This window comes from Abrus precatorius, unplaced genomic scaffold (assembly GCF_003935025.1).
Source record: "Abrus precatorius isolate BTA unplaced genomic scaffold, Abrus_2018 Scaffold10, whole genome shotgun sequence".
NCBI classification, from domain to species: Eukaryota; Viridiplantae; Streptophyta; class Magnoliopsida; order Fabales; family Fabaceae; genus Abrus; species Abrus precatorius.
In genome coordinates this window covers 22,974,439-22,988,468 of record NW_020874292.1, presented here as the reverse complement: position 1 = coordinate 22,988,468, position 14,030 = coordinate 22,974,439, and the positions used below count along the sequence as shown (strand labels likewise).

The following is a 14,030-nucleotide window of genomic DNA, read 5'->3' as shown; positions in this document are numbered from 1 at the left end:
ATTTGTTTAAAACATTCACCAAAACCGCTAGGCTTGAGGCCTGGATCTGGTAGTTCAGGTGACAAAACTCAAAACAAAAGGAGCTTTGCAGCATAAACTCCATTCCAGTGGTGGTTGTCATGATCCCTTTTTAGAAGGAACCGAGAACATTATTTCTATACTGCTTACTTATTTGAGATAAATAAATAACAAAGAATATAAGTATAAAATTCACTTTTCATTTAAAATAAATAGAATTCCTTGTGACAAATATTCAACAGAACAACATAATATTACATTTAGTTCATAATACTCAAAATACATAAATTTTTTTTACTACATCACTCCCTTTATATGAGGTCTCAAGATATAAGGAAAAAAGAATTTAATGCAAAATTACTTGACTCTAGCTTCTGACATTTCTCCATTGGCCCCTCAGCCTGTGAAGTAGATGCAACACCTGTTACATCTGCTCATGTACCACCATATGATCATCACAGTACCCACGCACATAATAACATAGACAAAAATGTAAGGGTGATGGTGTGTAAAAAACCGATTACTAGGCAATTGCATCCATTGTTAGAGTAATATTGCAAAAAATAGAGTACTAAGTGTCATATCCACATAGACTGTTACTAAGAATTACTTCCTTAATTACCCAATTGTTAATAAATATGAGCAAGAGATTATGTTGATAAAATTGTTGAACTAAGAAAATAACAAATTAAAAGGAACAGATTTCTATGAAAATAAAACCTAGAAAAGTATGACTAAGTGTATTCAAGAGAAATAAGTGAGTATCTAGATTGTAAATCCTCCTAAATGTCCAAATAACTGGAATTCTCCTTCAACTACTTAGTTCCAGTCCCTTGTTACTGCAGGAATTCCTGAAATAAACCACTACCTTTCTCAAGGATAATAGTTCCTAACCTTCGGTTGATTAATCAGAATCTCTTCCTTAATTAATTCTACTAGGTTACATTAAGTTCATTATGAATTTCATAATTAGGGTTATTCCTAATACAAAAAACTCATGTCTTTCTATCTCTAGAAATACATTCAAGTTCTTTAAATTGACTAATGGTAAATTCATGCAGGAGTTTTACTCAAAATCAAACACGAAAATAAGATAGGAGACAATTAATACTACTTAATTAAACCCAAGAGAAGAGAACATGAAATAACATTAAGAAGAATTCTAAAATGTTTGGTCAATTAGGATTCATTACGTCTAGATACTCAAAGGAAAACTAAAACCTAAACATGTCGAAACTACAATTACAAAAGAAAGAAATTAAAGAGCTTGATTCCCTTCTCCAGCTGTCATTGACTCTTTCTTTCCCAAAAACATCGTCCCCTCAGTTTCTGTACCAAGTTTTCTTTTATATCAGTGGTCCCATGACTTATCTTTTCGTAGAAGTTTAATTCTGACGTAAATTAAAAGTACACGCCCCATATACACAGCCATGTACTTTAGCCGTGTACATCTCTGGTCTCTAAAAATTACTCTTCACAACTTTTCTGGGAAGTACACACTCATGTACATGGCCATGTACTTTGACTGTGTACATCTCTAGTTTGGATGATGTACTTCAATTGATGTGACCAGCTAGATACACACCCATATACACGGGCATGTACTTGCCTATGTATATATCTGGTTCTGATTTTGTGCTTGATTGATGCAACCAGTGAGTTACACTCTCAGATACACGGCCATGTACTTGCCCGTGTATATCTCTGGTTCTGATTTTTGCTTCAATTCCCATTATTCTTTAAAGCTTTCACTTCTTGATCATTTTCTTTCCTGAAATGTGAACAAAAGGGACTTAATAATAAATTCTCTCAATGAATAACTCAAAAATCTCAATTATCATTCACGAATTACATTATAAGACCAAGTGTGGAATAAATTTATCAGTTGAACTTACAAAAATAAAATAAAATCATATATATATATATATATATATATATATATAGCAAGATATTACTCACAGTAACAGCCCCATGCATTCCTAATCCATCTAATGCACAACATGAAACCGATTTTTAATTGGTTTCACAGCCTAAGTAATCTAGAAGGAACCGAGCCAGTCTGGGAGCGACCCATTCTAGTATCTGGATCCAAACAGCACAACACAGAACAACTTAGCATGCTTTACCATTACACGTCTACCCACATAAACGTTTAACTCAGCTCTATAATAATGTAAGATATATATCTCAGTATGATGCAACACGCCTAAAATTATTTCAACAGCTCAGCTAAGACAAGTTTATAATAAATCAGCCAAATCTCAGTGTTATTAAATCAGTTATCAACAGTTACAACATATAAAAATAACTTTCAAGTATTAAATCTTTTATATCTCAGATTTTATCAAAGAGATCTAATAAAACCAACTCAAACCTTTCTTTAATAGCACATCCAACTGTTTAAAACATAGTTCATAGGCTAAAGTAAGTTTCCTTTACCTTAGAACGGTGATTCACACCAAATCTACCGAATATTACTTGTTTTAATGCTAGATTCACCAAAGATTTGGCTTTAGAACAGAGTCTCTCCTAAGAACACCATGAATTTCTATGAGAAAGAGAAGAAGAAGAGAAACGAATAATGAATCTATCTTCAAACTTAGAAAAACTTACTTCAAATCCCTTAAAATAGATGCAAAACCATAGATTTGGAGAAAAATATAAGTTTAGGAGGGTTTAGTATGAGAAAAATGGTGGTATATGGCCTTGGAACCTTTGAGAAGTGTGAAGAAGTGAAAATTTCGTGTAAGGACCCCTATTTATAAAAAAAAAAATTTGGTACTGTTCATGTCAGAGTTACTGTTCATATTGTCTTATTGTTCATGCTGAAATTACTCTTCGCTAACACCGTTCACGCGTTTTGCACTGTTCACTGACACTGTTCACTTTTTTTTATATATAAAAAAAACTCCATCTAAATCTATTCCAACACCAAATAATCATTCAATTAACATTTAGTAAGTACAAAATATTACAGATTTTCTCAATAATATATTATAGGCTTGACAATTCTCCCTCTTAAAATAAATTTTTGTTCTCAAAAATTTCATCCCTTAGAGAAAAGATGTGGATACAACTCTCATTCTTTCCTCTAACTCTCATGTGGCATCACCAGTGACTGGGTCTTAAACAACCTTTTGCTAATCGAATAGACGTGCCTCTCCTTAACTCTAGTGTCCTCAATATGAGCAGTTGGGACCTCTACAGACAAATTATCTTGTATTTCCACAACAATAGGCTTGACTACATGAGACAGATCAGAAACATATTTCCTTAGCTGTGACACATGAAAAACATTATCAGTCCTAACAACTGAGGTGGTAAAGTTAATTCATAGGCTACTGGTCCTCTACGATGTAATATCTGATACGGTCCTATGAACTTAGGCATTAACTTCTTAGCCCTTAAGGCTCACCCTACCCTTATAGTGCATGACTCTCTCAAGAATACATAATCTCTAACTTCAAACTCCAAGGGCCTCCTGTGTCGGTTAGTATAACACTTCTGACGACTCTGAGTAGCTCTCAACTTTTTTCTGATAAGTTCAACTTTCTCTTTAGTTTTCTGTAGTATTTCAGGCCCAAACATCAAATGTACTCCATCTTGGAACTAACAGATAGGGGTTCTACACCTTCTGCCATACAGAACCTCAAATGATGCCATGTCCATACTCGAATGGTAGCTATTATTATAAGTGAATTCTATCAAAGGAAGCATATCCTCCCAATTACCCCTCTGCTTGACAATACAAGTCTGCAACAAGTCTTCTAAAGTCTTAATAGTACGCTCAGATAGACCATTTGTCTAGAATTTCCATCATCTACAACTCTCCCAGAGGACTTCAATGCTCCGCCTTTGCCTTTTGGCAAGTCAAACAAGCTTTAACAAACTCAGTTATCTCGTGCTTCATTCCTGGCCACCAAAACATTTGCTTTAAATCTTGATACATCTTGGTAACACCGGGATGAATGTTGAGACTACCCTTATGTCATTCTTCTAAAATTGCTCTCTTGAATTCAGCATCTCTAGGGACACAAATTCAACCTTGACATCTAAGAATACCATTAACACCTCTACTAAAACCCTCTATTTTATCTGTCCCTAAGAGAAATACAGTCTGACATAACATAAGATCCCATAGCTGGTTGTCTTTAATTTCCTGCAAGAAATCGTTAGTTACCACAATTTTGCCACAACTAATCTTTCCAGGTAATAAGTCCACATGTAAGTTCAGGTCTCAAAATTGTTCTACCAAAAGAAATTCACTAACTCTCAAGGAGAATGCCTGAACAATATTCCTGCTTAATGCATCAGCCACCATATTAGCTTTTCCTGGATGGTATTGGAGCTGAAAATCATAATCCTTAAGGAATTCCATCCTATGCCTCTGCCTCATATTTAACTCTCGTTGATCAAACAAATAATTCAGACTTTTGTGATCACTATACACATCAAACTGAGCTCCATAAAAATAGTGCCGCCACACCTTCAAAGCAATAACTACGACAACTAGCTCAAGGTCATAGGTTGGGTAATTTCACTTATGAGTTCGCAATTGGCGAGATACATAAGCTATCACTCTCTTATCTTGCATCGACACAAAATCCAATCCCTGATGGGAAGCATAACAGTACACCTCAAATGATCAACTAGTATCAGGGAGAATCAACACCGGCGAGGAAGTTAGTCGCTGCTTCAATTCATTAAAACTTTGCTCACATTCCATAGTCCATACAAAGGGTTGATCACGGCGAGTTAACCGTGTCAATGGTGCAGCTATCTTCGCAAATCCCTCTATAAATCTCTGGTAGTAACCTGCTAGGCCCACAAAACTACGAATCTCTATGGCTGTCTTTGGCCTTTTCCGTTGCAACACTGCTTCAACTTTGGAAGGATCAACTGCAATTCTCTTAACTGAAATAACATGGCCAAGGAATTTTACTTCCTTTAGCCAAAACTCACACTTAGACAATTTAGTATATAATTGTTTCTCCCTCAAAACACTAAGTATTGTCCTCAAATGTTCTGCATATTCCTTTGGCGAACTAGAATAAATTAAGATATCATCAATAAAGACTACCACAAACCAATCCAGGAAAGGTCTAAAGATCTTATTCATGTAGTCCACAAACACTATCAGAGCATTAATGACTCCAAAAGACATCACTATATACTCGTAATGACCATATCTAGTGCGAAATGTTGTCTTTGGGATATCTTCATCCTTTACTCAGATCTAACGGTATTCAGACTTCAAATCAATCTTAGAGAATACTGTAGCACCTCTTAATTGGTTCATCAAATCATTAATCCATGATAACAGGTACTTATTCTTGATTGTTAACTTATTCAGCTTATGATAATCAACACATAATCTAGAACTTTTGTCCTTCTTTTTCACCAAGAAAACTGGTGCTCCCCAAGGCGATACTCTTGGCCTAATCTACTGTTTCAGCATTAGATCCTCAATCTACTTCTTAAGATCCATTAACTCTTTCCTTGCCATTCTGTAAGGTGTTACAGACACTAGCTCAGCTCCAAGAATCAAGTCTATAGCAAACTCCACCTTTCTGCATGGAGGTATTCTAGGAATATCCTCTAGGAAGATCTCAGGGAATTCTTGTACTACTAGTATGGACTGAAGACTTTGCTCAATTTCTGCACTCATAACACCCAACAAAACAAAACAAGATACTCCCTCACCCAAGTACATTTCTACTTAGTGAGTAGAAATCAATTCAACACAGCCTTGCTGCTCAGGAAAGATTAAACACTTCTGGCCACAATCAATCAACACACGATTGGCAGTTAGCCAATCCATACCCAGTATTATAACTAACCCTGACATCGGGATACAAATAAGATTTACTTTGTACCTTCGTCCCTCAATTACTATGGGACACCTAACACAAACCGTATAAGTCTTGATCAAACTCAAAGCAGGTGTCGATACTACCAATTCACATCCTAGATCACTCACCGACAATCTTAAGTTTCTCACACAAATATCCACATAAAAGAGTGCATGGCTCCAAAATCAAACAACATAGAAAGAGAAGTACTTGCCACTACCGCTATTCCCTGAACGAGATCCGTCGCCTAGGCTAGCTCTAATGCAGAAGTCGTGAATACATATCCCTCTGCTCTCGATCTGGTTGTCATCAGAGCTCTGACCGCTCTAGGCCTCACAGCGTGTAAGGCGCTAGCAGAAGACGAAATTGTCCCACTAGGTGTAGGATAGTCCCTAGCAAGGTGCCTTGACTGCTGGCACGAGAAGCAAACTCTGACATCAGTCTGTAGGCACTGGTTTGGGTAGTGTGGCCCACCACACCTGAAACATCTGACAGTCTTGGGCATTGAGGCTCTAGGAGCTGAAGAACCCGCTCCTCTAGGCTGAAATGCAGAAGTAGCAGTCCCTACTAGCACTGGGGCTTATTCTGCCGATCCCCTCGATTGAGATGGTTGAAACTGTTGCTGGCGTGGCGGCCGATTGTAAGGGCTCTTCTTGGCACCCTTACCTCCATTACCATAGCTGCTAGCGGCTCTACTAGATGGAGCCTTCCCAACTCCACCAGCATCCTCTACATTAAGACTCTTTATAATGGTGGCCTAATCCACCAAGTCAGCAAACTCTGTGATCCTTATCGAGATCAAAATCCTCTTTATGTCAGTTTTCAGCCGTCTAAAAATCTATGACATCTCCACTCCTCTAAGGTTGGGTGAGAATAAAATATGTAGAGCCACTCAAACTGTATTGCATACTCATAGACTGATAAGCTCCCTTGCACCAAGCTTAGAAACTCCAGCTCCTTGGCAGCACGAACATAAGAAAGGAGGAACTTCCTCAGAAAGCTACTCCTAAATGCAGCCTAAGTGATGACTTCACCTCAGGCCTCCAGCATAGCACGAGCTCTGTACCACCACATATTTGCGTCACCTATCAGCATATACACAACATATAACACCTTCCTCTCCTCGGCGCAACCTATGGTCAGGAAGATCTTCTCAATCTCCTTAATCTAGAGTTTAGCAGCATCTGGTCCATCCACCATTATGAATTGAGGAGGATCGTTCTTCCTGAAATTTGACAACCTTTGGTATTCAGAAAAAAGGTGCAGCTGAGGTAGTAGTTGCTACTGCCTATGCTGTAGCAGCAGCTTGGTTTGCAGCCTGCTGTTACTGAATCATATTTAGACTTTGCCTCACAGTGGCTGTCATGGCCTCCATGGCGTGAGCCATCTGGTTCACATCCGTAGGAGGAAGCTTTGCAGTAGATCTTCTATGTCTAGCCATCTTAATATACAGAATAAAACCAGCTTAGATTACTAACATTCAACACATTTAGCAATACCGTCACATAGCTATATTCATAGATTCAACTTATAGTGATATATTTATACTAGGTATATCATAACAATTTAATCAATTTAGCGTGTAGCATAACATCATATTAGCATTCTCAGCATTAACATAGCATAGCATACACACTTATCTCAGCAATAATTTACAACTTAGCTTAATAGCCTATTATTCACGCAGCATGACTCACCTATAGCTCACCTAAGTATCATATACCAAAATTTTTTACATCTGTCGTGTATGAGAATCGAGGTGATCAAGTTCATTTCCTCACAACCTGATGATTAGAAATTATGATATATGATTCATAGTAAAAAACTCACATGCCTAATATGCACAACTGACGCCTAACAACCTCACCCCGTAGGTTTACCTAGACCATGCTCTAATACCACTAAAAATGTCACAACTCCTTTTTGTAAGGAACTAAGAACATTATTTCTACACCACTTACTTATTTGAGATAAATAAATAACGAAGAATTTAAGTACAAAATTCACTTTTCATTCAAAATAAATAGAATTCCTTGTGACAAATATCCAACAGAACAACATAATATTACATTTAGTTCATAATACTCAAAATAAATAAAAAAGTTTTACTACATCACTTCTTCTATATGAGGTCTCAAAATATAAGGGAAAATGACTTTAATGCAAAATTACTCGACTCCAGCTTCTTACATTTCTCCATTAGCCCCTTAGCCTGTGAAGTAGATGCAACACCTGTTGCATCTGCTCACATACCACTGTACGATCATCGCAGTACACACGCATACAACAACACAGACAGAAATGCAAGGGTGAGCTTGCAAAAATAAAATAAAATCATATATATAGAGCAAGATTTATTACTCATAGCAACAACCTCATGCATTCTCAAGCCATCTAATACACAACATGAAAATGTTTCTAACTAGTTTCATAGCCTAACTAATCAAAAAGGAATCGAGACATTCCGAGAGCGACCTATTCCAGTATCTGGATCCAGACAGCGCAGCACAACTCAGCTTAACATGTTCTATCGTTACACATCTACCTACCTAAACGTGTAACTCGGCTCTATAATGATGCAAGACATATATTTCAGCATGATGCAATACGACTAAAATCATTTCAACAGCTAAGTGAAGACAAGTTTATAATAAATCAGTCAAATCTCAGTGTTATTAAATCAATTATCAGCAGTTATAACATAAAAAAATAACTTTCAAGTATTAAATCATTTATATCTCAGATTTTATCAAAGAGATCTAACAAAACTAACTTAAACCTTTCTTTAATAGCATATCCAACTGTTCAAAACATAGTTCATAGGTTAAAGTAAGCTCCCCTTACCTTAGAATAGTGATTCACACTAGATCTACCGAATATTACTTATTTTAACGCAAGATTCACTGAAGATTTGTCTTTAGAACAAAGTCTTTCCTAAGAATACCATGAATTTCTATAAGAAAGAGAAGAAGAAGAGATACAACGGTTAATCTAACTTCAAACTTAGAGAAACTTACTTCAAATCCCTTAAAACAGAAGTAGAATCACAGATTTGGAGAGAAATCTAAGTTTATGAGGGTTTAGTATGATAAAAATGGTGGTATATGGCCTTAGAACCTTTAAGAACATTTGAGAAGTGTTAAAAAGTGAAAATTTCGTGCAAGGACCCTATTTATAGAAAAAAAAAATTTGGTATTCTTCATGCCAGAGTTATTGTTCACACATGCTTTACTGTTCACGCCGGAATTACTGTTTGCTGACACTGTTCATACAGTTTACACTGTTCACGTGCATTGTTTACTTTTTTTTTTTAACACCATCTAAATCTATTCCAATACCAAATAATCATTCAATTAACATTTAGTGAATACAAAATATTACAGATTTTCTCAATAATATTTTACAGGCCTAAAAGTGGCTGGAGGAAGAAAGAAGATATCGTGGAAGAAAGGGTGAAGCAGAAGATGAGGAAGAGACCTTCTTGCCAAATATGTTTCAAAGATAAAAATGAATTATTTTTTGAAGGATTAAAAAAATGACATCATTTTGTGTTCAAGATGAATTGTCACATATTACTTAACATGACATATCATCATTTAGTTACTTACTTTTAACAATAAAAACTAACGAGATTAACGATTGCTAAATATTGAGACTAAAATTTCAAAAATAAAATTAAAATTTTGGGGTTTGATTTGAACGACACTACATATTTTAAGGACCAAAATGAATGTTTACTCAGAAATTTTCTCATCCTTGAATTGAACATTATACTTGACTTTCATGTAATCATAAACTTTTCCATTCTTTTTTTAGAGTCTTTCAAAATTTCTTTACTAATTCTTTAATAAACCATCCTTGATCAGTTTTACTATGTTTAAAAGTTCTTCCACAGGTATGATCTAAGTTGAATATCTTGATCTAATAACTATGTTTGACATTGTTTGTGACACAATATATCTCTCAATCACATAACTCTTTCATTTAGCTCGAACCTTTATCTTGTCATTCTTAATTCCTAACTATATTGTGTAACTCACTAACCTCCAATATTGTAAACTTCATCCCCAATTCCTATGTAACATGCTCAAATGTGGTCTCCTTAGTGAATTGAAGAAACACTTCTATTTATGTTGCTTCATCATCAGTTGTGACAATGATTTTTTTTTTTGAATTGTTTAAACATCTAAGAATTATATCATGTAACACCTATTTTATAACAAAACCCCGTATACTCATATTATAACTTAAGACTCTACATCGTGGCACACCTAAATTATATGCGTAAGAGAACTCAATCAAACAGTATTATAGAGGGATCCTACTAGCTATATACCATCATCCATTACTCTAGGGGCATAATTTCGTCTCTCAATCCTTAAGATTCGTTCAAAAGTACTTCCATGAAATATCGCATTACAATTCTCTGTTGTACGATTCCACACCAACTGCATCAATTTACAGTATTCACATTCCAACTCAAATATTTAATTCATCACAATAACTCAAACTAATTAAAAGATAACCATTATAACAGTGTACTTGCATCGAGTTCACTCATCATAAAATTATATATATATATATATATATATATATATATATTACCCAGTCTCACATTTCAACAACGTACAAGTCATTTATGTTAGTTACTCTAATTGTTCGCAAAATAACTCTATAACAACGATACCGTTAGAGATGAAATTTTGGAAATATAGCAAAGAGTATATTGAAAAAGAAAAGTGCATAAATATATGTACCATCCAGCCAAGGTGTCCGAGGTAAAAAAAAAATCAAAGCCAAATAACCCCAAAGTTTAGTAATCCGAAATAGTAAAGACAACCCAAGTCCTATGAGTAGTATTTATCCATGACGAAAATAAAACAACTACAAATAAAACTCTAACGGAAGGGAATCCTCGCTAGGGTCAGACTCTACTCCGTCGGAGTCATGAGAATCATCCACTGGCTGAGGACGAGGAGAGGGCGGCAGGTCATCCGGGTCGCTGTCAATCCAGTCAACAGTAGGTGGAGGCGATTGAGAAGCAGGTGGTGGTGGTGAAGGGCGTCAGATGGAGGGTCCAGCTTCGTCGGGAGGAGGTGCTTGGATCCGTGGGAAGTGGCGAGACACTGGCCTAATGGAAGACTCAATAACCTCAATATCTTTCAACTCAGGGGCAGGAGAAGGGCTGGGAGGAGGGGTAGGCTCTAGGTCCAGATCGATAATGGTTTTACCTTTTTCGACAAAAGTTTTCAATCGCTTGGCATGGGGTTCTTGAGATGAAGGAGAAGAAGGGGGTGTGTGAATGATAATGTTCCGTTCAGATGGTAAAGGTACGGAGATATCAGCAAAAAGATGGTCACTCCAACTAGGCTTCCAACCGCCTTCAGCGAGAGGCCCCGTGGTCATGGAGATCATTCCTTGATACATGAGACGACGCGTTGTCAGGTCGTATCTCCAGACTGCTTTCTCCCCAGAATCCTCTCCCCAAATCATTGCTTGCTGAGGGTCCATTTGTCACACAGTCATGCAATACATACAACAGACAAAATAACAAAACAGGAACAGAAAGGGTGAGCTTCAATACAATCATCTATCAGCAGTTGAACAAGTAGGGAAATTAAATAACATAAAAGTTTTCACGAAATCATACTCCAGTAAACACATAGTCACAATTTAATGTCCATTAAAAAACCACAAGATGCAAATAAAGTCACAGAAATTCATCACCATGCGATTTAAACGATGTCACTTAGAATGTCACTACTTCCTCAATTTGTTTCCACCATTCCTCCAGTCAAGGTGATCGGAGACTCTCATTCCCTACAAGCACACATTGTACGTAATCTCTCAAGGACATTATCCCATTTTACCATTTCGATTCCTCAAGAATGAGTCCTTCCAGATCCTGGTAATGCTTACTCACGTCAGGATTAGTGGAGGCTTCGATGGCAACGTGTCCCGGCCGCGGTGAGCTATTCCGCACCATTGGCGCAACCCCCCTCCACTACCCCCAAGGTTCTTCCCTTGAACCTGAACACTCACATCCCTCAGTTGTGCTAAACTGTGACCTTGACTCTCCATCCTCCATATCATGCACATAAAAAGTTTCGTAACCGCATCCTTACTTCACCATTTTTTAGCACACATTTAACTCCCAAAGGTCACAAACCACATAACCAAATCCGCTTATAAGAGCTAGCACATTCAAAGAAAGGAAGGATCATTCATTCAAGGTCCAAGAATAAAAGAAAAGGGAGGGAAGATGGAGATAGTTATAAGAATTTCGTTCAAATACTAAAGTCAAAATGTTCCTTCACAAGAAAAATCACCAAAGAGTCATGAAAATAATCGTAGGCTTATTCATACATGCAAACTTATTTCTACCACAAATTTTTGTAAAACTATAGTTTAGGTGATGAGAAAATTCGTTTAGGTTAAGAAAAAGGGGTTCCTTGGTCAAACAAAAATTTAAATCAAGAGAAAAGGGTGAGTTCTGTTTTTCATATACTTGTTTTCTATTTTTGAAGGACGGGGAAGAAAGAAGGTAAGTGATTTCTTAGTTAAAATGAAAGAGAAGAAGGGTAGTCAATGAGAACCGAGAAGAAAACAAGGATTCATGTAGAGATTTTAACATGCAATGAGATATCCGTTAAAAGTCATGATTTTTATTCAATAGTAAAGGCAAACAACCGAGACTCATGTAAGGATTTCAATATTATCAACATGCAAAACTATTTCAACCTCAATCAAGTTCACGCAAGTTACAAAACATGGATTTTTAAAACACCAACCAAATAGAATCACCACGAGATGAAGAAAAATGGTTTGCATGTAAATTTCTTTGATGAAGATCAGAGACGAAAACAAGAAGAGAGTGCATGCAGAGTTTACAAGTTAACGAACAACCACATGCATTCAAGAGCAAACAAGAGCTCCCCTAACCTTGTTGAAGACGAGAATAGAAGAAAAAAGTTGAAAACTTGCTTTGTGTCTTCACGAAAGTCCATCCACGGTGCTTTCTTGGTGGTGAGAACGTAGAGGAAAGCAGACAAAGGCGGCGTTAATGACGGTTCAGTGTTCGTTGTCCCTTTGAGAGAGAGGTGAAGAGTGTTACTCTTGAGAGAAGAAAGTAGAGTTTAAGGGTTTGTGTGAGGGTGAGAAAATATCGAGAGAGAGGAGAAGTGAGGAGGTTGAGAGTGTTTTTGAGAATGAGGAGAGAAAAGGGTGCGTAAGGATTAGAAGGGTCCTTATATAGTGTGAGTGGAAGCCTAAGTCTTTTCACCTTCAAAGGGCATGGTGATTGGATGCACACGAGGGTTAGGGTTGGAGCACTAGAATGGCGTGACTCTTGGTCTATCTCTAGAGGGTCACACCCCTTGTTTTTCAAAAACTGATTATTATTGATGGTAGGGCCGGCGGTCAGATTTGAAGTGAGTGAATAGGTGTAATCTCTTCACATTCTTAGCATCTGAATGGGTGAGTCTCTTAGGTTTCTTGAGACAAGGTGATGCCCTCCCTTTTTCCGCAAGCGTGTGGCCAATGCCATAAAACAGAAAATAATTACACGTAATCAATGGCGTGACTCTTGGTCTATCTCTAGAGGGTCATGCCCCTTGTTTTTCAAAAACTGATTATTATCGATGGTAGGGCCGGCAGTCAGATTTGAAGTGAGGGAATAGGTGTAATCTCTTCACATTCTTAGCATCTGAATGGGTGAGTCTCTTAGGTTTCTTGAGACAAGGTAATGCCCTCCCTTTTTCCGCAAGCGTGTGGCCAATGCCATAAAACAGAAAATAATTACACGTAATCAATGGGGTATAGTTTCCAGAATTAAGGTTGCTAAGTTTTTGGTTGCCCATTAAGTGCAGGCTGGCGGCTGGGTCAACTCGAGAAGGAAGTGGAGTAGGTTTTCCTTTGTTTTTCTCCTAATATTAAATATGGATAAGAGGAAATTAAATGGCTTAAATGGTGGTTTAATTGAGGTAGGTGAGGCCCCTCGGTTTATATGCAATTAAGACGTGGTTATTAGGGAAAAATAATGTGAATGATTGATTGGTTTCAGTAATGCCATGCAATTAATGCAAGGTGGCTACTTAAATTTTTTTGATGGAGGGTGGCGCCACTTTTGGCCATGTGTTTACACAAATCTCCATAAGGTTC

The 14,030-nt window shown here is 37.0% G+C and overlaps 1 protein-coding gene across 1 annotated transcript; it reads right to left on the bottom strand.

The window, feature by feature from the left end:
• Positions 1-6,117: 6,117 nt before the first annotated feature.
• LOC113852070 (serine/arginine-rich splicing factor RS2Z32-like) lies at positions 6,118-7,311 on the bottom strand. Its single transcript, XM_027482327.1, has 3 exons — positions 7,225-7,311; positions 6,460-6,627; positions 6,118-6,411 (listed from the first exon to the last, which is right to left on the bottom strand). The coding sequence occupies exons 1-3, from the start codon at positions 7,309-7,311 to the stop codon at positions 6,118-6,120; spliced, it is 549 nt and encodes a 182-aa protein (XP_027338128.1).
• Between the last annotated feature and the right edge of the window lie 6,719 nt (positions 7,312-14,030).